General features: G+C 40.4%; 1 protein-coding gene across 8 annotated transcripts; it reads left to right on the forward strand.

Moving 5' to 3' along the window:
• The first annotated feature begins 9,175 nt into the window (after positions 1-9,175).
• slc8a4a (solute carrier family 8 member 4a) lies at positions 9,176-22,226 on the forward strand. 8 transcript variants are annotated; one of them, XM_026328309.1, is made up of 7 exons: positions 9,176-10,519; positions 10,681-11,198; positions 18,366-18,472; positions 18,758-18,876; positions 19,934-20,033; positions 20,803-21,075; positions 21,847-22,226. In XM_026328309.1, exons 1-7 carry the CDS (start codon positions 9,176-9,178, stop codon positions 22,224-22,226), a joined length of 2,841 nt encoding a protein of 946 aa, XP_026184094.1. The 8 variants fall into 8 exon arrangements, with proteins under 8 accessions (XP_026184094.1, XP_026184095.1, XP_026184098.1 ...); XM_026328310.1 differs by having other exon boundaries at positions 9,344-10,519; positions 18,366-18,507; positions 18,733-18,876; XM_026328313.1 differs by having other exon boundaries at positions 9,344-10,519; positions 18,366-18,504; positions 18,763-18,876.
• The last annotated feature ends 4,647 nt before the right edge of the window (positions 22,227-26,873 follow it).

A 26,873-nucleotide genomic window follows, 5' to 3' on the forward strand; every position in this document is an offset into this window, starting at 1 on the left:
AAAACAGGAGCTATATAACACCTGTGTCATATTGTGCTGATCATTTGGCATCAGTTACAGTCAGTCTCTCTTCAGTGTTTTTGTGTCTGACAACTGAGAGAGGGGCCTCACTCTTCATATGAGCTGCAATTAGACGCCACAGGTGCTGAGAGCTGTCAGGCAGCCCAGGCCTAAGAGGCTTTGGCTCCATCTAGTGTGTGCCTGGATCAAAACCATCTAAAGATGTCCAAGATGATTAGTCTTCTGGCTCTCAGACTTTACCTCCTGAGTTTGCTCTCATTAAAGCTATCATGCTTGATGTACAGCCACATTTCTTAACTACACTAAACCATTTAAAATGTGTTCTGCCAGTGTTTGTGGATTTCTTTGATAAGGTACTGTCATATTTTCTGTTAGAAATAAACCAAAACAACATCCACACCTGCTGATCTCATGATGGCTGCTATTATCATCCTAAAACATATGCTTCTATGTAGTGTGAGCGTGGACTTTTTTTTATATGTTATTGTTTGAATTTTTATAAAGTTAGTGGGGAGCCCCCCTTTTTCCAGGGCCTTTCTCTGTGGAGTTTGGATGTTCTCACCTTGTCTGCATTGGTTTTCTCCAGGTACTCTGGCTTCCTCCCACAGTTACATGCAGGTTGGGGTTAGGTTAATTGGTGACTATAAATTGCCTGTAGGTGTTTCTCTGTGTGTCGCCTTGTAATAGGCCAGTGTCCAGGGTGTAACCTGCCTCTCACCCAGTGTCAGCTCCAGCAACACATGACCCTAAATGTGTGAGGAGAAGCAGTGAATGATGGATGGATGGAAAGTATCAATATCACATATGTTTTACATGTATGGTCATTTATATTTATTTTGTTTCTGCATCCACTGAGAATGAATAATATTTTATAAAACGTGTTTAATAAAGATGAAGGTAATTGTAATTTATTGGCCACATGACCGAACAATGTGCTGTTTAACAAAAGTGAAAACTGCCTCAGATGCCAGACTTGCTGAAGGCAAGATAGCTGAAAAATGTGCCCTGGTCAAAAGAAGAATATTATGTTATTATATGGATGTGAAAACTCCCAGGACAGTGCATAATTTACTACATGCAATAGATGTTATTTCAAAACAAACAGTAATAAAACCTCCTGAAACCTTGAAGGAGGATAGAAACCTGCTGTTCTCTCATGGCTGGATTTAGCCTGCCCACTAGTGGTGATGGTAACACACTACAGATCCTGAACTGTTTTACAGTCCTGTCTGTCACACTGCAAAGGCATGACACATCAAACCCTCAAATACATTATGTAAATGCCACCACAATGTACATCACAGCTATAATTAAATTACCAATGTTTTTATTTTTCATATTTCAGTGATGAGAGGGAAATACTTTAAAATATATTTCTTAACATATGAATGTATACATTTTTATTTTATTAAAATGCAGCATGTAACTAAAGCTGATGTAAATATTGTGTATTAGAAATAAAACGTTACTGTGACTCTTCATATTACCATGCATCTACTAATCACCACTGACCAGAGCTTTTCAGCTTTTCAACAAATACAGATCTTAAAAATATGATAATATAAAATTACCTGTGTGTGGACTGTTAACAGCTTCTACAGCAATGAAGACTGACATTATAATCCATTTAACTCATATGGTTCACATCCGTATGTGTGAACCCAAGAACATGGTAATTGCGGTATTAGTGCAAATGAAGACAGGCAGGTTTTAAATTGAGCACAAGATGGCAACATATGAAAGGCAGAGGTGGCAACAGATGGTCACATTAGGTGTCCAACAGCAGCACTGATGTCAAAATTACTCACTCAACAGAAGTTCCTCCACTAGTTTTATCTGATGTGCATGGAGGCTTTGAGGCACCCCTGTTAATTCATTTGATGGAGAAAAGGTATTTTCATTGATAATCCAGAAGAGAAACTGAGAGAAAACAACTGTTAAGTGTAAAAAATTGAAGGTCAAATCATTCATTAAAAGCTCTACAGCAGGAGCATTATGGATGCAGTGTGGCCTGATAACTCATTAACCCCAGCAACATTACCTCAGTGGGAATTAAGGCACAGCTTGGCCGCAGATGAAGCAATGCAATGAACAGCTGAGGACAGTGTTTAGTGGGATATAGCAGCAATTACTAGATATTGAGACCATCCCAAGGGTAAGAAGGGTGTGGAAATCATCAGCTATGCTACCATTACAATAAAAACAAGGTGGGATCAATTTCATGTCTCCTGCCCTTTGGGCCTAAATGAAATGTTTTTTTTTTTTCCTAAAAGCTTTATTGATCACTTTAACAATGAATAAAAAATCAAAGTAAGTGAAAGGAGCACCCAAAGGGCATGATGTGGCATTAAAACCTAATGTATACTTTTTCTCCTACAGCACCTCACTGACAAGCTCAACACCAAACAGCTCCATATTGTGACTGAGGAGATGTTTGCATTAACAGTGCGGCGTCTGCTGGTCGATAACATCATGGTGCTTCCTGTCCGACAGGATGCCACATGTACTGCTGACCAGGTTACTCATCAAGTTAGCAGATGATGCCCTTTTGGGTCGTCGTGCCAAAAACTAGCAATCATGTCATTAGTGGTGTCTGTCATCTCATGTTTGCAGCAAAGAGGCTGCAGCACTTTTATGTCGATCATACTGACCATAAAGATGAAAGGTAAAAGGCAGCTTTCAGTGAAAGAATGATACAACAACAACGATCCATAATAGCAAGAGCAGTTCACATTTTCTCATGTTCGATTCATTTATTGCAAGCTACAAAATGTACATGTGTCTGCCAAGTAGCTCAGCAGGGCCACAACCATAAAAACATCCTCGACATCCACGGATACCATGTCGATGAACAGTTACCATAGCAACACAAACAAATCCAGTAGGGTTGTTTTTCAGCCTCTTACCAGAAATCAAATGTTTTGTTCCTCTTAAATACAGTACAGATCATCTTGACATGTTTTCTCTTGTCAGTGTTGTTGTGCAGTGGCCTCTCTTTGGTACCACTACTTATGGTTTTGAAATTTGGGGAATTATACTGTTTTATAGAAAACGGATGTCTCCTCTGTTACAATGCTTGACTTTTTTTTTTTCAACATAAAAAAATGGTGTGCAATAAGTTGGAAAAAAACCAGACAACACTAAAAAACCTGAGCACGTTTTACTGAGGCTGAGGAACTCTAACGCCATGCATATTATCACAACGTGCGTTAATAATAAATACATTTCAGCTCCTGTCTCTCTAAAAATAACAACCACCACAGTGAACCCTATGGACTCCACCAGACAAATAGTAATTACTTTCATAATTACATTTAATTTCCATCCCACCAGGAGGCTGTTACTAACTTAAAAAATAAGAAAGTGTTTGAAAGCAAAGGGGTTTTCAGGGGAATGTAGACATTTTATGCCTTCCTTAGGTTTGAATAGTGATTGTTTATGTATCACTTAAAAAAATGAACTTGAATTTTGAGAATATTGCCAAATCCATAAGAAGCCAAACCCTTATTATGAAAAACCATCAAACACTGTAAGGAGAAGTTGTTTTTAAACATGTTTATCACTTCCAAAGGTTTTTTCCAAATGACCAGACTGTATCAGTCAGTGAGAGAAAACACATTCATTTTTAACAATGTTATTTTATTGATGCAAAGAGCAACCCAACAAAATGTATCAGAGTCCATGGCCACAGGGTGCAGGAGGAGAAATCACAGCAGGCCAAGTAGCTGCTTTATAGACAACGACTCACTTCTTCTGGCTACAACATCATGAATTTCTCCTATAGCAGAAAACTGGGGACGATAATTGTTGGACGTTCATGCTGCCCCCTAAAACATCTTTAACATCGAAGAAACCTTTCCCTCATGAATAATGAAACAAGAGAGGTCATCACATTTGCCAAGGTAAGTGAACTCAAATGAATCCCTTTTATCATTTTTTATACTTCAGGCCTTTCTTAGGTTTGTTGTCATTTCCAGCTGGGTTCCAGTCGGCACAGTCCGTGGTGCTGAATGTCAGTGATCACATGAAGAATAGGTGGTGACGTTATTAAAGACTCATCCATGCTAGGGGTTATAATAAGCATACTGAACTCTTAATCTATGGACACGACATAGTATCACTGTCTGATTATGACTATGTTAAATGAAATATCTAGAGTGATACTTATACATATACTTTTTAAGAGTTGGTTAAGTTAAAGAAGGTTTTAGGTGACCATGACCTTTTTGATAGTTATGTGTTGGAATAGGAAGCAATTTAAGTGAGTTAAATGATCTATTTAAGTGAAGCATCTACACAAATAACCCAACACAAGTTTCATCCATCCATCTATTATCTATACTCGCTTATTCCTCAAGTTTCAGTTTGTGGTTATAATATGAGTCTGCTCTGCAGGAGCAGAACATTTCACTGCTGTTTCTTCTTATAGTATTTAGGATGTTTCTCCTCCTTTGTTGCTTTCTGCCCTCGAGATCTCAGTCTAATCTCTTTTATTTCTCTCTGAGGTTTTTCCATGATCATCCCTTCAGGTGGGTAATCTACAGCCTCCATTCCACCATTATTACAGGCAATCATCCACCAATAAAACCTAAATGAATTTTATCTAAACGAAAGCTATATATATATTTTTTTTTTGCTTTGCTAGCAATGAGGCTAGAGGGATTCCAGTGTTGCTTTGTCACACTGTAGTCCAACAGAATTCACAGCTAGTAGGTGCTGCTAGTAGATGACTGCACCCACAGGGCTGGTGAACTACTGACAGATCATCAGGTCCAGTTGTATAATGTTGAAAGAAACGACTAAAGAGCCAGCATAGTTTGAAACGAATGTGATTAATGTCACATGCTAAATGCTTATATTGAATGATTGTAAATGTTAATATACATTTACATTTACCTGTGGACATATTAGCATTCTAACATTAGGATAATGTGAAAGGTGTAGTTTAGCTCAAACAGTTTAATACTGCATAGTGTAGTTTAGTTATTGTAGTCAAGTCTGACAATACAGATTAATGTTTTTTGGTTAATTACTCTGGAGACTACTCCTGGATATCCTGACTGGACATAAATACAGTTAAAATGCCAAAACCATTGGGTCCTACAATTCCCATAATGCAACTCAGGAGCATCTTTCAATAGATCTTTGCCTTCATCTTTCAATTTTCATCTCTTCCGTTTACAACAGATTTTCTGTCAAGTATTTGTCTCAAGTGAAGCAACTCAACAAACCTCAATGCCATCACTGTGGCATCATCAGGGTTGTCTTGTCAGACTAGAACAAGCTGTAGGAGCCACAGCAGACACACAAAGAGACTGACTAGAGGAAAGTATGGCAAAGTTGCCTCTTCATTTCTCCGAGTCCAAGAATCTTTATCAGCAGTATGGATGAGGCTGCTGAAACTGGCTGACACACTTTTATCCTTCTATTTTCTAAAGGGTAGCTTATACTTTTGTTTGGGTCCTGTTCTTGTCTTCTACTTGTTTCATAATAATGTGTATCATGAATTCACAAAGCAGAAATGCTTTCAGAGTAAAACGTGTAAGTATGTGCAGTTAAAGCTTTAGGAGTGCATTTTTTTCTCTAGTGCATTTCTGTCTATAACCATCCAGACTGAACTAAAAACCAAACCTCCAACCCACAAAAGAGTCTCAAACCGAACTGCGGATGTGTAGCCTTTTGCTTACAGCTGCATCTGCGCCGATGAGTGACGGCGATAATGAGCGAATTAGAGGATTTAGGAGTCAAATGGTCATTTATCCTGCACTTCTGATGCGCAGTCAGGAGGACCAGCCGTGCGTGTAGCGCTGTTTCTGAACGTCTCCTCCCCTGTTTCTGCAGTGTTACTGCTTTTCCTTGCCGCTCATCGTTTCTTGTGCCAGTGCTGCCCACCGCAAGAGTAAGACAAGACTTCCATTTGCATAGCACCACACACCACTCTTTCTCGTCTGCCACCATCCCTCTCCTCGATATTCATCTTGTCCTGATCCGTGTACATGTGTGGTTTGTCCTCTCAATCATTCACCATTCATTCACGCCTACTCTCATGTGCAGTCCTGTTTGGTTCTGTGCGTTATCCAGAGAAGCAAGGGAATTTTTTTTCACCCACTTTAAAAAAAACACCCTTAAAGGCTTTTACCAATAGACAGTTTTGAAGAATTTCTGACTGGTACAAGCGGGACGAATGAAGACAGAGACCTTAAATTAATTTATTATTTTATGCATCAACAAGCGCACGTAGCCGGAGAGGATAAACCTGAAAACGCATCGTGGTTTTTTGAACAATTGCTTAGGTTTGCGTGTCGGCGGCGTGGGACGAGGGGAATAAAGGGAACTAATCCGACAGTGTTAAGTTTGCTGAGGTTAGGGTTTACCTGTCAGGGAAAAATAGCGAAGAAGCACCGTAGAAAGCTACGCGTCATATCCAAGACACCAGCGCAACAAGCCAGCACCATTACACCAGCCTGCTGATGTGCTTGGCACACGGGCTGTCTTCTTCTGTTGTGCTGGTGCAGGGTAGCCGCGCTGTGACCAGGGTCCAGGGATTTCTGGGAGTATCTGTGGGACTGCTGTGCGCACCAAACGGACCAGTCTATTTGCCCCCCGTGAACAGCCTGCTAATGGGATAACCGCTTTTTCCTGCGTCTATAATTTCCAATAATCGAGTTGTCTCAGAATCCATTTGTAACTTCACATTTTGAGTCGCATTTGTTCTGCAACAGTGATATATATTTTTTTTTTATTCCATTTGCTAAATCTACTGGCCTACACATCTGGCTCTTAAAACTCCCTGATGTCCGGCTTGTTTCGCTGTGGCATTAAAACTCTCCTTACAATCGGTTAATTTAAGATAACCCATCTTTCCACAGAGCAATATGAAAGACAAGTTCATCTCCTGAGGCTACAACTTCCACACTGAGCTGGCTCGCTGACAACTGCACCCAGGTGAGTAATGCAGTTACTTAGATTTATTCAAAACGGGGGAAATATTTACCAAAACAAGGCTGATACCTGAGTATGCACTTTGGGGTTTCCCATCAACCTGAAGCTCACACCTGCAGGACCTGGACTCTTTTCTAGATTTCAGCTTATTGGTTGTGTTTTTTGTTCAACACAGGTTGGTGTGTGCTAACAGCCAGCCTCCTCTTCTGTCTACAGGACTTTTCTCTTTCATTTTCCTTGTGTTTGTCATTGTTAGGACTTTTGATTCCCAGGATACTACAAATGACAGTTATGAGGAGTCTCATTAGACTGACACCATTTGAAAAAAAGAAATACACCTTCTCTCACAAAAAAAAAGTGCTGGCATCAAAATGTGACTCCATTGTGTACAAGTGTTTCCTTGTCAAGCAGAGACCTCTGCTTGCCCAACAGGAACACATTTGGGGATTAAATCATGAACATTTTATTCAAGTCAGACATGTTTTTTAAACATTTGGTTAATTTTGGAGTCACAGCCGACTATATGAATAACTGCATGAAACAGAAGATCGTTGGTAGCTGAACTGAGATTGTTCCTTAAAGGAAGAACAGATGTTAATCAGCAGTGCAGGGACCTGTAGCTGTGAATCTATCTTTGGTAAGACTCAAAATTTCAAAGTGAGGTGAAAAACTTTCAGCCTTAGAGCTGTGTTCACTAAAAAAATCCTGTATTCTTCAGGGATTACCACTAATACCAAGTTACCTTGTTAGCTTGTTGCTACCTGGTGATCTCAGTGGGGAATGCATGTTGGTGAACAACAGATGAGACCAGTAAAAAAGACATCTGCTGTCTTCATTCTGTAATATTGTCAAAAAACGTGTTTTATTCCTGCATCCCCACCAGCTGGAGAGCTCATTTTGCCATAGAAACGTCACCCACTCAAAATTTGTACAGCATTGCTTGCTAGAGGAAAGCGATATTAAATTATTTTTATTGTTGTTGAAGGAATCAATGATATCATGTGACAGTGCCCTGGTACCCCTTTCTAAATAATTCATACGCAGTCTTGCATATGAATTGGCTCAAATATTGTGGACTTCAGGGGGATTATTCTCAAAGCTTTAAAAGCTTCAGACTCTCTCTCAGGGGTTTCTGCCATGTTTTTGTTAAATATGGGATGGCCGTGTAGCTGGAGTCTCTGTCCATGGTGCTGATCTTGCTGATTTCACCCCAATCTAATCAACACACAGGTGCAGAGTAAATGCATAAAGCTGTGGCTGCACAAATACAATATGTTTGTCACTTATTCATAAGGTAACAAAAAACTTAATTACTACAGCTGTGCCATGCTGCTTCACCTTGTATAGCCTTGATGGAAACTGTGCCCTTCTGTTATGAGGTTCAGACTAGAGATTACAGCTCTTCTCTGCTGCATGTCAATGAGAGCATGTGCTGTACATCAAGCTGTGTCTCATCTCTTTGCTGTAGGTAGGCAACCTATTTTTGACACAGAGATGGCCTTAAAGTTGTAATTAGGATGCACTACATTACATTACATGGGCATTTATTTTCTTTTTTCTCTGTTCACGCTCTTGCAGATGTGAGTCCTCTGGACAGCACCGACCTGTACACCCTGAAATGTTCACTTAAGCTTTAAACAGTGTAATAGAGACTAAATTTGTGTGACATACTGCACAGTTGTTGCTCCTTAAATAATCTTAGGTCTGATCTCAGAATTACTGCTTTCGTCTTGTTTTACTCAGAGTGTCAGTGAAGATTATTTTTGGAATCCCATGTAACTTCACAGTACATGGTGAACTGAGTCAGTGTTTCTCCCAGCACTACAGGTAGAAAGGGTGACATTTTTACTGCTGCTTAGCACATAATGGCCACATCATATGTGTGGGAGTTCAACAGGGTAGTTCAATACTAGTGATTCAGCATTTAGTAGGTGCCAATATTTTTGGCTTTCCAAACTCAGATCAGCCTAATAGTTGGATCCCACATCATTAGCATACACAAGAGCATGACTGTGAGGACCTTTCTGATGTTAACACTTTCCTTGCAGAGGTTACTTAAAGAATAAAAATCTGAAGGATGCAAATCTGATGTAACCAGAGTGATGATCTGATCCTCGATGCAAATTTCTTTTCCTCCTGTCTCTCAGAGGTTTGAACTTTCACATGTGACGTGGACTGAACGTCAGAAGACCTGAAGAATCATCACCTCACCATGTTACTGCACAAACGTATCCTGAACTGCACTCCACCTGTCACCCCATATACGTTCATCTCTCTTCTACTGGTTCTGCTCCCAGGAGTCACTCATTTCTCCCAGGGCAGCGCCAACCATGAAGATGCTGGTACCACATCGGGCAACTGTTCCAGTGAAGATAACTGCTCTGATGGTGTGGTGTTGCCCATGTGGAACCCCCAAAACCCTGCAGTGGGTGACAAGGTGGCGCGAGCCATTGTTTACTTTGCAGCACTTATATACATGTTCCTTGGCATGTCCATCATTGCAGACCGCTTCATGTCTTCTATCGAGGTCATCACCTCACAGGAAAAGGAGATCACAATCAAGAAGCCCAATGGTGAGACAACAACAACTACTGTGCGCATCTGGAATGAGACAGTATCCAACCTGACCTTGATGGCACTGGGCTCATCAGCACCAGAGATTCTGCTGTCTGTCATTGAAGTGGTCGGCCATAATTTTGAGGCTGGATCTCTGGGTCCCAGCACCATTGTGGGCAGTGCTGCATTCAACATGTTCATCATCATCGCTATCTGTGTCAATGTGGTGCCAGAAAATGAAACCCGCAAGATAAAGCACCTACGGGTGTTTTTTGTCACTGCAGCCTGGAGCGTGTTTGCCTACATCTGGCTGTATCTCATCCTATCTGTCTTCTCCCCTGGGGAGGTGGAGGTTTGGGAGGCTGTCCTCACTTTCCTCTTCTTCCCTCTCTGTGTGCTGCAAGCCTGGATTGCAGACAGACGCCTGCTCTTTTACAAGTATGTCCATAAGCGTTACCGTGCTGACAAGACCCGTGGGATTATCATCGAGTCAGAGGGTGATGCCATGTTCACTAAAATGGACTTGGAGATGGACGGCCAGGGTGTGAACTCCCACACTCACCCTAAAGAGGCTCTGGATGGGATGATGGAGGGGGTGGAAGAAGGTGGAGGGATGACCACAGAGCAAGATCAAGAGGAAGAGGCCCGACGGGAGATGGCTCGTACTCTGAAAGAGTTAAAACAGAGGCACCCAGAGAAGGACATGGAGCAGCTGATTGAGATGGCAAACTACCAAGTACTGGTCCAGCAACAGAAGAGCCGGGCCTTCTATCGCATTCAGGCCACCCGCATGATGATTGGAGCTGGGAACATCCTGAAAAAGCATGCTGCTGACCAGGCCAGGAAGGTGGTTAGCTGTCATGAGGCCAGTGGGCAAGAGGAAGATCCCAACACCATCTACCTGCAGTTTGACCCCTCTCATTACCAGTGCTTTGAGAACTGTGGCTCATTAAAGCTGTCAGTGAGCCGGCATGGAGGAGAAAGTGGCTGCACTGTGAAGGTAAGCAGTAAATTAATGATAGAAATATTGTAAATGCTGGAGGTCAATTTAAAATCTACCTTAATAGTTTGAGGGATAAAAACATGAATAATTCAGCATTTTATTATAACTCCAGTCATTAAATATTTAATTAACCTTCCTTCTTTGGCTGTGCCACACAGGTGGACTACCGGACAGAGGATGGGACTGCCAATGCGGGCTCGGACTATGAGTTTGCTGAGGGCACGTTGGTCTTCAAGCCTGGTGAGACGACAAAAGAATTTACTGTTGGCGTCATTGATGATGACATTTTTGAAGAGGACGAGCACTTCTATGTGCGCCTTAGTAACCCACGTATTGTGCACCGAGCTGAGGTCTCGATCCTAGAGCCAAGCTCTATCACCTCCAGCAACAGCATGGTGGGCATCTCCCCCCACATTCCTCCAAAGGCAGCCCTGGGCAACGCTCACACCGCCACAGTCACCATCTACGACGATGACCACGCTGGAATTTTCACATTTGAGAGTAACTCCACGAGGGTGAGCGAGAGCATCGGCAACATGCAGGTGAAGGTTCACAGGACGTCCGGGGCGAGGGGGAAGGTGGCGGTGCCTTACCACACCATCGAGGGTACCGCTAAGGCTGGGGAGGACTACGAGGAAGTGTCCGGGAAGCTGGAGTTTCAAAATGATGAAACCATGTGAGTGGTGTGTGATGTAATGTCTCGTTGCTTCTCATCATTTGATCAGACGTCACAGCCCACATGTTGATGTGTTAAACAGTCCTGGTAGTTTACTGTAGGTTGTCTATCCACTCCAAAGGACAAAAAGACTATTTTTATGAGTCATAGATATGCTCACTGAGAAGTTTAGATCTTTCAGAGCGATGATGTGGGTGGATAAGAAGATATAATTGTAAGGCAGATAATGAAACATTGTGGCAAATGTAAAGGAACAAGAACAAGGAGAAGAAGATGCAGAGAAGCAGTTTTATATGAATGACTGCAGAATTAACACACAGCCCTTTGAGATTTTATAGAGGTTGCATGAGAGTTCATTGTATTAAATAGCACTGAAAACTCCACTGCATGAAACAAAGGAAGTGTGTGTGAGCAACAGAGTGGAGGAAAGAAAATCAGACATTTGACTTACACAGTAGCAATAGGGGAGGAGAACTGAGCTGCTACTGAAACATGCTATGAAGCTTCTGTGATAATTTCAACAAAAGAATTCATAGATAGAGCAGAGGCAGATAAAAAGGAGCAGGGAGGAAGGGTGAAAGTGTGATGTTTTTCAGTTGTTGTGTGGATGAGTTGGCTGAATGATGAGTACACTTTTTTATGATGAGATGCATCTGCCAATTATCCACAGAGGTGATGTTTTTCTTACTCCAAAACTGAAAATGCCCCCAACCACATCAAACTCATCACAAAATGATGAGGACCAAACAAAGGATTAAATGTGTCAGATGAATCCAACTGTGCGAGTAGGATTTCAGGGCTCGTGTGTAGGTGTATTGTGTAGGACGGCTGAGTGGGAGGAAATGCAGGTGAATACATGGTGTCAAAGAGAATGCAGATATTCGTCTTTTCTTGCCTCATGGTGCAGGTGAGATTTAAATATATTTGTCTGTGTGTTTGTCAGTTTGCTGTTGCACATTTATCTGTGCTTTTGCTCGCTTTTCTCTGTGTGCAATTCGAGGGTGTACATGGGTGTGTGCCTGTGCCTCGATCCACTACACCCACATCAAACAAAATGATGCTCCAAAGGGGAACTAAAAAGAGCTTCTTAAGCATCCAAAGCAATTATAGAGAGTGAAGAGGGGTTAAATGAGTCCCCTAAGTTTTCAACAGAGCTCGGAGAGCCAAAGAAGCTACAGTTAATGAGACAGTAGTACATACTGTAGCAGTGTGAGATGAGAGGCAGGCAGCTTGTATCTGCATTCAAATAGAGGCTGATCATTAGACAATATTTCCACCTACTGAGCCAAGACTCTGGTCATTACACTGTAGCAAGCTGATAATGACACAAACATTTGCATGCTTTATATTTTCTGGAGTCATGAATTCCTGCGACAGTTACCGTGCAACAGGAGAGGAAGGGCAGTTTGCACCAGTCTGTTAACCATAAAACTGATGAAAGGAAAACCTGAATACAACAGGAAATGCCAAAGCTGTGTGCAGCTGCTCCAGTGCTTCTTTGAATAGCAACCAAGAACTTCAATGCGAATGCAGGAATACTGTGATCATCGGTAAAAAGATCTGACTACTGTTAGAGAAAGTCCTTGTAGAAATGGGGCCGCGATCCTCTCTATCTGTTACTGTAAAGGTATTTATCAAAGCTGGTGTGGCACCATCGAGCCAGAGCTCCCCAGTTGAACAGATGTCTTCTAGCAAGCTCACATTTTGTTCCTGTTTTATGCTGCTCAGATGCTCAAGTCAGACTGAATTTTTTATGAGGTTGTTTAATTTGGACTGTTCAGTCAATCCTGTTAAAAGATGCAGGTGAAACCCCATTGATGTGGGTTTGCTTTAGAACAATTCAGATTTGCTGGCATGTATCTATGTGTGTATTTTTGTCGCTGAGTAGATCAGCTTGCACATGCTCCGTGTTAAATGTATATCAGTGCTCCTTACTGCTCAGTAAGGCTGCCATAGTTCATCCTTCAACGAGAGCTGGCTTTTCTTACTCAAGTGTTTCTCTGGGCATTCAGGACAAAGAGCTGACACTCAGCAGCAGTCCTCCAGGCACCCCTGTGTCTTTGTGTGTGTCTGTATTTGTTAAAGTGTCTCTTTCTTTGTGTGTCTGCCTGTCCCAGCCAATGTTTGAGTATGCAGAGGAGCAAAAGAAGGAGGGAGCCACATTTTTAAGCTTTTAACATAACGCCAGCAGGAATGGTTTAAAATCTAGGCGTGCAGTTAAATAATGATTTATCTTCTACATTCTGCACTGCAGTAAATAGATTATGATGTACAGACACAAACCTCTGAGCCAAATTGACAGGCTGATATAGAGAACCATTTTACATTCTGTGTTTATGGCTTGAAGGAAAATCTGCATCGGCTCTTTGATGTTTGTGTGTAGCTTTCTCTTGTATTGGTTTTTGTTAGCACCCCCAAATGTGTGGCACTATACACTAGTGGAGGCTGAGGTGGGTAATGGGGGCAGTTACATAAGCTAAGATAAAAGGGATGGAGGGATCATTTCTGAAAAGGGGAAATCTATACTATGATAGTCTTTATTTCGCATGCCCAACGTAGTCAGTAACATCCTGAACTTTCTGACAAACCTGGATAAAAGGAGCTGTAGAATCAGGGTTGGTAACACATATGGAGGTGTTAGGTGTTTGCTTCCTCTGTAGACTCATCAAGGTACAACAACAAGATAAGGTGTGTTTCATTCAAGCAGCAATAATATGAGGTTTCGTGTTGTTGATCATCCATTCTTGCGTTTTCATCTCATTACTGTGTGTCATGATATAGGGTCAAAGTCACGACTTCATGGCCTCTGTTCCACTTCTTTAACTCGAGATCCTGAGGTTGACAAATTCTAACACCATCCACTGGTTCCTTTCTGATTGTAACTTGGTTTCGTCCATGTCCATAGAACTCACTAATGTTCCTTTCTCTATGGAAATTTTAATTTTTCTGGTTGTTGAAAAAGTTTTCTCAGTCCTGCTGTTATTCCAGACATGTCTGCATTAGCTCTGACTCCTCAACTTGCTCATGGACCTGCCTCTTGTGTTGCGAGATGAATGTCTGTGATACAGTTCAACACAGCAGTGAGAATTTGAATGAGGTTCTTTTTATTTTTTTTATTCAGGATGAGGCTACACCTTCTAGCTACAGTACATTAGCATGGATGAGTAGATCACACCAACTTGGATGAAGTTGTGACTGTCAATTATTGGATGGGTTGCCATGTTTTACAAGCATCCATGGTTCCCAGATAATGACTCCTTACAGCTTTGATGTTATGACTTTTCTCCAGTGCAACCATGACATTTGTGGTTTTGAATGAAGAAGCTTAACAAATATCAAATGGATTACCATGAAATTTGGTACAAACATTAATGTCCCCTTAAATTAATAGGTAATTTAAAATGGTGTTTTGCCTCCCAACAGGAAGTGGAATCAGCCTATTGGTATGCACAGAAGACATGTAGCTAAGGTTTTGGAGATGTGCATGTCGGCTTGTCTGTGACTGTCAGTGAACAGTGCTTACCCATAACCCCCTACACTGCATGGTTACAGAGTAGTATAACACTAAATAAAGCATTATGAATGAATGAATGAATGAATGAATGAATATTCTAGCATCAGTATCAGGTCAACTTTCATTCTTCATGCTATTTGTTGTGGTTTTGTGTTAGTATTTTAAGACACTAAATTAACTACACTCAACATGGTAAACATTATACTTGCCAAACATGAGCCTGTTAGCATTTTCTGTACAAGCATGTTAACATGCTGATGTTACCACCATGCCTAATTAAAGCACAGGCCTTTGTTTTATATGTTGAATTTTTCTTCATCTCACTCATCATTTCCTGTACTCATTCATTCAGATGGCTTTAAGCAGTCCTCTGTTGTTTTGCCATATACACATTATCAAAGGTTGGAGTATCCATCATTATCAGTGTCACAATCCCTCGTTTTCTCATTTTCCATAAAAATATGCTGCACATAATAACCAAGGAACACATTAATGAGGAGCCAAAATAATGTTCATATTTTATGTGCTGTAGATTGGAAAACATATTTCTTCACAATGCTGCAGCTTTGTGTTTATATTCAGCTACACTGCAGTTTCTCTGGAGCTGGTAGAAATTGAGATTATTGCTCAAGGACACTTCAGCACTGCACCCTAGTTTGATCCATGGTTCTTTAAGTGAATGCAGTGCCCCTCTCAGCCATAGGCATTTGACATACTGTAATGCATAAATGTGTTCACTTATTGTCCCTTGGCTTCATTTTTGTCAGGGTCTCTAGAGGGCTGGAGCCTATTGCAGCATGCAGAGGGGAGAGAGCAGAGATTCTCTCCCAGGTTGAACACAGAGGCATAAAATCACCCAGGCTGCCTGTAGCAGCGAGGAGTCTCCACTCTATATGTCTTTTGACTGTGGGAGGAAACTGGAGCATCCTTACCAAACCAACAGAGAATGTGGAGGAGAGGGAAACTCCAAACAGAAAAAAATTGAAAAAATAAAAAAGAGATATTTAAATTGCCTCCTTTCTAGTGCTGACAGTCTCAGTCACAGAGTCATACCAGCCTGAGGACCCCAGCTGATATTCTCTTTTCTCAGGTTAATCCATGTTAATCCAGATAATTCATTTACAGACAAAGTATTTGAAAATGTGACATGCCCTCTACAGTTTTATAGTCATCCAGCCTTTCTGCAGTCTGCAAGGTATTCCACACATGCAGCAGTTTGTTTCATGTGGAACAGTGATCAGTCTTCAGAGATCAGTCTGTCCTCGATGTTTCTGTGTGACAGATAATATAGCATGGCATGGTAGCCACTTTAACTTCACAGAAGCTATCTGAGGAATGAAGAGAGAGTCGATACACAGAAATCTGATATTTAACAGGCAATAGCTTTACAGTCTTAATAGAGTTTAACTGTGTCAATGAACTACAGAGATAAGGAGCTCACAAAATAGAACTTGGTTCTGCTATGGTGGTGGTGATTTAAACTCATATGTAAGGAGACAGGAGCCTGTATGATAGAAATATAATTAGTCAGGTCAGAGACTTGCTGGAGTCTCATCATCTTGAGGTTGTATGGCAGCACTTTGTTTGTGTACAGGTGTCAGTCTAGATTTAAGCACTTTGTTAGTTTATTAGCTACCAGATCACCAGCGAACTAGGCCAAACCTCAAACCAAACAGATGTATGAAATCTGAGAAACCCAATTGAATGTTCAGTGCGTAATATTTAGTATGATCTAGTAACAGAAATGATATTGTATTGTAATCACTGGAAAATATGAACTGCTGCATTTTCTCAATCTTACAGTGAGACCTTTAAATCTATATAGGGAGCAGGTCTCCTTCCAGAGAGGCAGCCATGTTGCACTACCATGTTTCTACAGTAGCCTAGAATGGACAAACCAAACACTGGCTCTAGACAGGGAATTGCATTTTTTTTTATACCATTGTGTTCCACAATGTAATTGCACAAAGGAGGTAATTAGGTCATTCAACAGTAACTAGTCTGGTGTTTTGAATTGTGCTTTATAGAGCACTGTGCACTACCCATGAATTCCACATTGTTGTGAGGTTACACTTGATGCACATTGATTTGTATCGATTCAAAACATATCCAGAATTTAAGCTTCTGTATTTATTTAGTCTGCAATGCTCATGTACCCTGACCAAGGGACTGGTTGGATTGAGGCTTTTTGATTATTTTTTGAACCAGATATTGCTCATTTGTTACATTTATGGTGCAACCAGGTTAACTTATTATTCATGCAAATTAGCTGAAAATGTCAAATAAAGTCTAAACATGGCTGAATGTGCAGCAGTTAGTACTGTCACCTCACAGCAAAAAGGGTCTGGGTTTAAACCTGCAAACCAGGGCTTTTCTGTTTTTGCAGATACTGATTGGGTTCTCTCGTGGTACTTCACCTTCCTCCCATAGTCCAAAGACTTGCAGGTTTGGTTACCTGGTGACTGCCCATAGGTGTAAGGGCTTGTCTGTATCAGCCTTGTGTTAGACTACTGACCTGTCCATGGCGTACCATTACCTTTCTTTCTTTCTGATCCAGAGCAGTTACATCCAGGATGTATTACACATCTATGGAAATATCCTGTACATCTTGATTTACGTAGCAGGACTAACAGTATTTGCCCTAAGAGTGATGTAATATCAAATTGCAGATACTGTGAATACAGTTAATACCAACTAAGCATTTGATTTTATTTTAAGGCCTCTCCATGATGCTCAGTATGTTCCTGTACACGTCACCCTTGAAATAACCTCTTGTTTAAACAATAAGCGCTTTGGTTTCCACTTTAGGCGGCGCTGCAATTCCCTCTGCTCCTCCTGCCATGACTTAACCTGATGTTAGACAGTCGATGACGTATGATTCATGTTTAAAATAAACTTCTTCTCTTCTGCAAGCAAAAGCTCTGCCTGCATGTTGTCGAATCCTGAGTGTGTAGACAGAAATAGACAGCCACCCACATATCATTAGGGAGATGGAGGGAGAGGGAGAGAAAGACTCACTGTGACAGTGTAAGAGAATGAGGCAGGCTGACTAAAATATGTCGGTCACATATTGTACCACTGTATTTCTAAATAAGTCTTAAGAGTTTGTTTTAATGTGCATGCATTCTTAGGCAGTGCTTAAATTCCTCAGACAACAAGACAATAATAAATCAATTTCCTATGACTTATAACTTGTGTGTGTGGGAAGAGTGTGGGTTATTCCACTATACTGGTACTCTAATGGATTTAATGTTGTAGAAGGAGTCCGCCCTCTTGTGGGCTGCTGGAAAAAAAACATTTTATGCTTCAATATTGTGCATAGTGTTCTGTTCTGCACTACAGGATATTAGTTTGTTAAAATACTGAGCTGCCATCTCCTTATCTAACAGCTCTGATTCATGATTCATTGTGTAGGCAGTCAACCTCTTGGCTACACTGGCTTTATGTGAATTTGGAAAGAAGCATAAGCATTATCTTATTTGCGTTTGCTGGTTGCCTGTGATGTTTTTGTAATTTTAGGTAACAAAGGCTTACTGCAGGTTAGCTCATTAGACAGCTGCTTTTATTTTCCAAATAAAACAAAATAAATGAATGAATTAATTAATTCATCCACCTTTCATTGGTTCCCTCTTCTTTGGCTCTTTTACTTTTAGGAAGCTGCTGAATGTGAAGATCATCGATGATGAAGAGTATGAGAAGAACAAAACTTTTACCATCGTGTTGGAGGAACCCATCCTGCTGGAGGTGGGACAAAGACACGGTGAGTTAAGGACACATCTGCATGAGCAAGCAATAGAGTCATTTTTCTCATTATTTTATGGCTTAAAATAGATTTTAGTCCGCATCCACTATCTCCTATATTCTACCTAAATTCTTAAGGTATATTAATTAACACAAATTCTCACATTTCAAGGTATAAGGCCAATGAAATAAACATTTGTGTGTTATTTTAAAACACCCTTTTGCTTTTTTACTGTATCGTATTTAGTAATAAAATTCCTCCTAAATACTGGCTGGTGGTTACACACTTGTTCCTCTGCTGCAGGAGACACTAATGACAATAAGACAGCGGTGGGACCTGAGGATGTGTCAAAGATGGGCTGCCCCTGTCTGGGAGAGCACACTAAGCTGGAGGTGGTAATTGAGGAGTCCTATGAATTCAAGGTAATTCAAATAAACTGCATTTACGCAAAAACCACATGGTATTGTATTGTTTTTGTTTGTTTTAGAACATCTCATAAGCAAACTAGAGCTGATGAACCCCAGAATTTAGATTTACCTGTTCGCTTAATAATCAGTTCTGTATTTGGACTCTGTCTGAATTATTTCCCAGCAAGTTGTTTTTTACTTTCGGTTTGTTCATGGTTATTACTGACAAAAAACAACAATATTTCTCCACCAGCACCTCCTGCTTTCTGTCATTTCATATTATTTTGAGTACAAGTATTGGACATTAAAGTTTAATCTGACCTGGAATGAGTGATAAATTATTAGCTTTATGCATGCAACTAATGGTTCTGCCAGTAGAGTAAGTCACTTGTCATCTCCTTCACCTTTAATAACAAAATAAGTTGAGAAATTTGTGTAATATAAATGTAACACAGCTTTAAAGGGGTACTAAACCGGTGCTGTCTTAGACTGCCATAAAATGACATGACAAGACAGAAAGGAACATACAAAGATCAAAACTGATGCAGGGGAGACTGAAATATCCTGAAAGAACCCCCAGTTAATGCTGCATCCTACGTTTCCCTTAATACACGCTGAGAGTGTGTTTCATTAGACTCTGTCTATAGGGTATTAGAGTTCATTCATCAGACTTGTAAATGGTCAAGAGCCACAGAAGAAAAACCCATGAAGAAAAACTCATGCAGTAACTGAGCAAACTGATCTTCATGTATGAAATTGGTGATGTGTACTCCTTAAAACCATTCTACTTTTTACATGATATTATTGATATTCAGGTCTGCAGTATGATTTCCTGATTCATTGTGGCTGCATTTTTGCATTGCTGTAAAGCAGCTTTAGGCTGGCAAAGATCCACATCCCTTTTGGTGACTCACTGTGCACTACAGTGGGAGGAGAGACAGTCAATTCCAGTTTAATTTACCATATAAGTGACTAGTGTCATAGGAGAGGTAAAATGGAGATAAAATAATACATGTAAACAGAAAAACGGCTACCACCAACCTGTGCTGTTCATCTTTTGGTCTGTGTGCAGAGCACAGTGGACAAGCTGATCAAGAAGACGAACCTGGCTCTGGTGGTGGGGAGCAGCAGCTGGAGAGAGCAGTTTGTCAGTGCCGTCACTGTAAGCGCAGGTGAGTCGTGGTGCTCTAAAATGTCTCATCTGTTCATCGCTTTGAGACCAGACCTGTGGAAGATTGAGCCTGCAGGCTGGATCTGGCCCACCTGCTGCCGCTCACCAGCCTCGCTGTTTCTGCTGTTTTGTTTTGTACTGCATTTTAGATACCTCCTTAAAAAAATCCCAAATGCTACAATTTGCCATTGGCTGAATTTTAAAAAGCCTAATTAGGCAGATAATGAGTGAAAGCCTGTTTTGATATATCCTGGCAATTCTGTGCTAATTGCTGCCTACTTGTTATTGAGTTTATTAAAAATAAATGACTCAGTGAAATCCTTATGTGGCTCACTAAAGTGGCCAGCCTGAAGAATTTATGTCAACATGGCATGTTGAACTCAAAAACCTTGCATTTGACTTGGTAATGCACATGTGCATATGCATCTGTGCTAATAGTTGGCCTTCACAACAGAAATGTGTCACTTTGTTAATATGCTCTTTTTTCTCTGGTTCTCTCTGGTCGAGGTCACTCAGCTACACACAGAGAATGTATATAGAAATAGAAAGTATGCTTCCTGCCAATAAGTATGTCACCATCACTGAGTCATAGCGACTGTATATTTACAGGTTTAATGTAATGATTTGAAAAGGTTAGCACCCACATATTTGTCACAGGGCCGGCCTCAGTGTGTTGGGGGTTAGTACAGTCCCGGCTGGATTATACTGCAGTTGCAGCAATTCTGTGCCTGTGTTCTGCAAACCACGCATCTCTTTTGTGTTTTTGCCAGGTGATGATGATGAAGAGGAGAGCGGAGAGGAGCGCTTGCCATCTTGCTTTGATTACATTATGCACTTCCTGACAGTTTTCTGGAAAGTCCTCTTCGCCTTTGTCCCCCCCACTGAGTACTGGAATGGCTGGGCCTGCTTCTTTGTGTCCATTTCCCTCATTGGCATTCTAACAGCTGTGACCGGGGACTTGGCATCTCATTTCGGCTGCACCATCGGCCTCAAAGACTCAGTCACTGCTGTGGTGTTCGTAGCCCTCGGTACCTCTGTTCCAGGTGGGCATGTGTGCTGTCTACCATCTCTAACACCGCACTTATCCTGGGTTTCCTCTGGGTAACCTGTCTGTGCTGTAGAAACAGCTGCTTGGGAACACAAAGCCTCCACCTGTGCTTTCAGAGAAATTCTCTCCAGAGCTCTAGTCTTGAACGTTTACGAGCTGTAAACAAAGACAAACACTGGTTCACTTGTTATTCTTTCCATGCAGCCCAATTGATTTCTATTTCCTTATGACCCTAAACACTGCCACACGTAGGAACAAACAAGAGCATGAAAATGAGGTTTTGGCAGGTTTTAGCTCAGTAAGCCCCACACAATCAGTCAATGAGCTTCACGCAATCCTTCAAGCTGGCAGACAAGTTATGCTGAGAATCACAATGTGCCTGGTTTGAGTCTGGCTGGACATCTGTGTTACTAATCTCTCCCTACTGTTGCTGTTCCAAAATGATAAAATTATTTAAAAATTTAAAATCTAAAGCCATTAGCCATAGCACTGTTAACCACCAGCTTTCACTGTGTCTGAATTTTACTTTAAATTGTGTGGCATCTTTTGTGACTCAGAGGGACATTTGAAAGTTGTTTAATTTCATGTTGCAAGAACTTAAATACCTCATTTTTGTTCAAAGGTCCCTGGTAGAGATGGGCTGTAACTGGGGGCCTTAAGAGAATTCTGTCCCTGTCAGAGTCAGTGTACACCACTGATCACTACCAGTAATATTAGAATATAATTAATACTATTATATTATAATTGATATCTATGTCTTTTACAGATACATTTGCAAGTAAAGTGGCTGCCATCCAGGACCAATATGCTGACGCCTCCATCGGAAACGTGACGGGCAGTAACGCAGTGAATGTGTTCCTGGGCATCGGGGTGGCGTGGACCATCGCCGCTGTTTACTGGCAGACCAAAGGAAAGGTGTTCAAGGTACACCCGGGTTCCCTGGCCTTCTCCGTCACCCTCTTCACCATCATGGCACTGCTGGTTGTGCTGGTGCTGCTGTACCGCCGCCGCTCCAGCGTGTCAGGTGGAGAGCTCGGGGGCCCACGGACAGCCAAGCTCATCACCTTCCTCCTCTTCCTCTCCCTCTGGTTCATCTACATCCTGTTGGCCTCCTTGGAGGCGTATTGCCATGTGCCTGGTTTCTGAGGGAAATGCACAGACATGACTCCTCTCCTTGTTTTTACAGTCTGCTGAATTGTTTTCTCTCTGTTTTTGGTCTCTTTTCACAAACGTTTATAACTATTTGTATCATTAGTTATTATTGATACTGCACAATATCTGACTGATTTTCAATCTTTGGATTTTGGAACTATGCTACCATCCACAGTGCTGTGAAGGATAGCTTTAGCCACTGAAATTGAACTTTTTCTCAACTTTTCTTCCTTTTTTGAAACAGTATATTCCACTGAACATTTATCTAATCGTTGTTATCAACATAAACCACGTCAAACCTTTCTGTCACTTGACATGTACAGTAAAACCTCATCATAACAATTATTTGAGTTTTTAAGCACATGATTAAAGCAAGATTTGAAGGGTGTTTAAGGAAAAGTAAAGATGGTGCATGGGATGGCATTATACTTGACATTTACATAAAAGAAAAGAGACTGGTGGAAATGATCTGTAAAACATAGTTGTGCGTTGATATTTATTACTCAATCTACACATTAACTACTCATTGTATATCATGTAAAAGATGAAAATCGTGCGTGGGAGTTTTGTGAAAGAGTAGGTGTGTTTATTTTTGCACGTTAGCAGAGTTTAATGGTAATCTATTTTAAAGTATTGTATGTAATATTTTGACATGGCTGTTGATGTGTTGGTGTGTTCCTGTACATGTATCAAATTCACTGCCTGGTTCCCTTTCCCACAAAGCTTTCTCAATCAATGTCATGTTCAACATAGCCACAGGGTTTGAAAAAACAAAACAAAACAAAACAAAAAAACACCTTTTCTTAACCAACATAAGTCAACCTTTAATTGTATTATGAAGTTTTTTGAGCACATTTCTGATTTTTGCGCGCTTGCATATGTGAGGTGTGTTCGGTATGTGGTGTGTGTGTGTGCGCGTGCCTCTGTTCTCCAGCACAAATTGTCAAACGCATGACACAATCTCATCACTGACTCCACAAACGGTAAGGTGCAGTCTGAGTGTGGACACGGAAAGGACACCGGCTTTCTTATCAGTCACGCTGACACTGTGAACATTTTTCAACAACACTTTTAGAAAAAGCACAGCAGAGAGCAAATGCTCACTTTACAAATGATTGAAGGAGGAGTGAGGTCCTTATAATAGCACAGTTGCCAAACAGGTCCATTATATTTGAGGTAAAAATGTGCTAAAAGAGAAGACATGTACAGTATTTCCTGAGTGTCTCCTTGTGTTGCACAGCAGTTGATATTGAAGTCTTTTTTTTATTTAACCTAGAATCCTTAGAGCCATATTTATTGTAATGGTATTACAGTAGAGATATTTATATGATTATTTTTAATTTTATTGATATGCACGTTTAATGTAAAAAAAGTGGAAATAAATGTTGCTGATTTATGATGCCATAAGATGCTTTGTTGTCTTAATCTTACATGGTGAGAAAAAAACTGCTATTTTGAGGGGCTCAATCCCTGCACAACACTAAAACACATACCTTGGAGAATTAGAGACTCATCAGAAAAATAAAAAAGTGTGAGGTATTACAATACCAGCTGGCTGGTTGTTTGGAAAACTAAGCACAGACCTTGACATGAATAAACACAAAAACAGGAATTTCCAAAAATGTAGTGTTATTCAACCAGACGGCTCTGGAGTTCACCTTAATCCTGCAAAAAATCTGTGTTTATGGGTTTACATGGTTAGATTATTAATACTGATCCATTTAATGATAATTTCACTATTGCAGAGCTAGTTTGTTTCAAACTTAGGGATCAGGCCCCTCCACAATGTCATATGTCTGATAGGTAGATCATAACATGATCGTTCTGCTACACAAATTTGTATTCAGTTTTTTGGATATGGATATTTTTGGAAATTTGGAAAGCCACTCTGAATAGTTATTTTTACTAAACCACGTGAGAAGTTTAGAGCTTAAAAGCACTCTCTGGTCAAACTCCTGTCAACAGCTGACAGACATCAACAACAGACAGGTACAACTGGTTTGATCTACAATAAGGTTTTGTAGTTTTTGGGCTGTATATTCTGAAAAGTAACTGTCAAATTAATGTAATGGTGTGAAAAGTTCAATATTTCTCTAAAGAATGTAGTGAAGTAGAATACCATAAAAAAATGTATATTCTAGTATAGATAGAAATTATATTATATTACATTTAAACTGTACAAACATAGAGTGCAGTAGCTGTGTAAATGTATTTAGGTACTTTCCACCACTGCACTCTGAAATGCAATAATAAGCTTCACTGGTATTTGTAGTAGAACCATTTTTTTTTTTCTGTTTTCCCGACTATTGACTATAATAGAAACACAGACACAGTAAAGCATAAACACACTCATGGAAAGATCTCTGAGTGTGAGCTGCTGGATGCCACATCAAATAATATATAATAATAAAATATTATTGCAGAATATTTCACTTTCCTGAGAAACTGTAAGACATGATGGACACTGAGCGAAACCATCGCTCAACGAACACTTCCTGTGACACTACTGTCAGTGAAAGCGCCACTGCTGAGGTGTGTCGCTGAGGAAAATGACGTCTGAGCTCTTTTTAATAAAGTTAGAGTTTGGTTTCATCATGTTGATGACTGTTTAGCCTGAGGTTTAGCAGCAGCATTAAATTACAGAAGGTAACGTGAAAGAAAAAAGGGCTTTGAAGATTCATACAAAAATGATTTTGTTACTGTCCTCACTGGAGCTTACACTGTATCTCAATCATTTTATTGGTTTTATTCTGAAAATAAAGGTGCATTAATTGCAAATACACTGGTGGGGAACAGAACATCAGTATTGCAAGAGTTTATTAGTATTTCTTATAGGAATACAGTTGCTTTTGTAAATGTCTGGACTGTGAGACTACCTTGTGCTGTGGTCAGTAACTCAAAAATGAGGTTTTCATTTTATGGACAACTAGACAGGAATGCCACACACTGTCAACTCTCTAGCAGGGTTTGTATAAAAGGTCACTCCTGCAGTATATAATGAAGGTCTGAGGCCTGAATGTGGGTGTGAATAACAATTGAGCAGATGAAGCTGCAGAACTTGTTCCTATGAATTTCCTCTCTATTGCATTAGTCCTGAGAATCTATTGGTTTAACAAAACCAACAAACAGCATCAATTTCCAGCAGTAAAGTGCTGCATTTAGCCTATTTAATTATAGCACTAATTTTCTGTCCCATAAATAAAATATCACAATCTAAATGTGTGAATGAATACTGGACTTACTGTATGTTCATCAGGTAGAAGCACGACACGAATTCAGATGATGATATTGTTGTTTCTGATGTTTGTGTTTGTGTTTCCTAACAAGCTCACAACAACAGCTTTAAAAGAAGATCATCAGTATTTGTGTTTACAGCTCGTCGCACTGCTTAAAGGAATTGTTTTACAGTTTGGGAAAATGCTTCTTTACTTTCTTGAACAGAGCGAGATAAAAAGATTGAGTTCATGTCAAGTCCGTATCTTTAAATAAAGCTAGTGTTGCAGGCAGAAGCTTTTGGTAAGGATGAAGACTGAAAACCTGCAGGAAGCACCAACCCTAGCTCCGTTAAAGATAGCAACATTTTCTCACTAGCACATCTAAAGCTCCATAATTAACACATTTTATCTTGTTTATTGTGCAGCCAAACCAAATTTAAAAATAACACATTATGGTTTTAAGGGGCAAATCTGGCAACAGTGATAACAAAGGTATCTCGACAAACTGAGATATAGTTTTGCACATATGTTGTCACCTTTGGACAGAGCCCAGCTACCTGTGTTTGCAGTTATTGTGCAAAACTAAGGAGCTGCTGGTGTTAACTTAGCATACCACTGGGTTCAGACAGTGTTTCTTTTTGTTGCACTGTAGGGTTGATTGGAGACGGAGAAAGACTGGACTGGTTTCAGTGTTAACATCACAAAGACGCTCATACATCCTTGACACAGGATCTGTTCTGCTAAATCAACAGGCTTACAGGAAGTGTAAGTGACACCTCACGGATTGAATGCATCAGCAGACGATGAAGGAACAGATAAAAAGACGTTAGAGATGCCTCTTGAAATTCAACACTTTCCCTTCATTCTTGCTGCTCTGAAATAGAGAAATATGAACCACTCACTATTAAAACCTCTATTACTCAAGACATTTCAGACAAAATATTACAATAATAATTACAATTACATATTACAATAATAATTACAAATATTACAAAAATAATACAATATTTTAAAATACATATATTAACAAATGTTAATATATGATGATCAGATATATACATTACATTACCAAGTGCAGCAGGTATAAGTCTGTTACTAAGTGTTGGGGATCTAGAAGACCTTTCTTTACATATTAGAGTCACTGCAGCAAATGGATCTGAATTGAGGCCGGCTGGTGGGTGAAGTGTACTATTTGTAGTAGCGAGGATGAGCTGTGATTCTTCTCATTTCACACATTTCAGAAGTTACGTTGGAAACGCTACAAAAGGGGACATTGGGAGATGTTTTACAGCTTCTCGGTTAATGACTGCTCTGATTATAGGGAGGTGTAAATTTAGATATTAGCATGGGCTGGGCCAGACCCTGTGACCCTCAGCCAGGGCTTTTTTCAAGGGCTACGAATGGGCACAGGCCTTCACAGTGCTGG

The sequence above is a fragment of the Mastacembelus armatus genome, chromosome 14, assembly GCF_900324485.2.
Source record: "Mastacembelus armatus chromosome 14, fMasArm1.2, whole genome shotgun sequence".
NCBI lineage: Eukaryota > Metazoa > Chordata > Actinopteri > Synbranchiformes > Mastacembelidae > Mastacembelus > Mastacembelus armatus.

Bases quoted from the DNA above. Each gene is read 5' to 3' on its own strand.
- slc8a4a (XM_026328309.1), top strand. From the start codon at position 9,176: ATGTTACTGCACAAACGTATCCTGAACTGCACTCCACCTGTCACCCCA. The intron at 18,473-18,757 runs GTGAGTTAAGGA...CCTCTGCTGCAG, and splicing joins GGAGGTGGGACAAAGACACG to GAGACACTAATGACAATAAG. The intron at 20,034-20,802 runs GTGAGTCGTGGT...TGTTTTTGCCAG, and splicing joins TGCCGTCACTGTAAGCGCAG to GTGATGATGATGAAGAGGAG.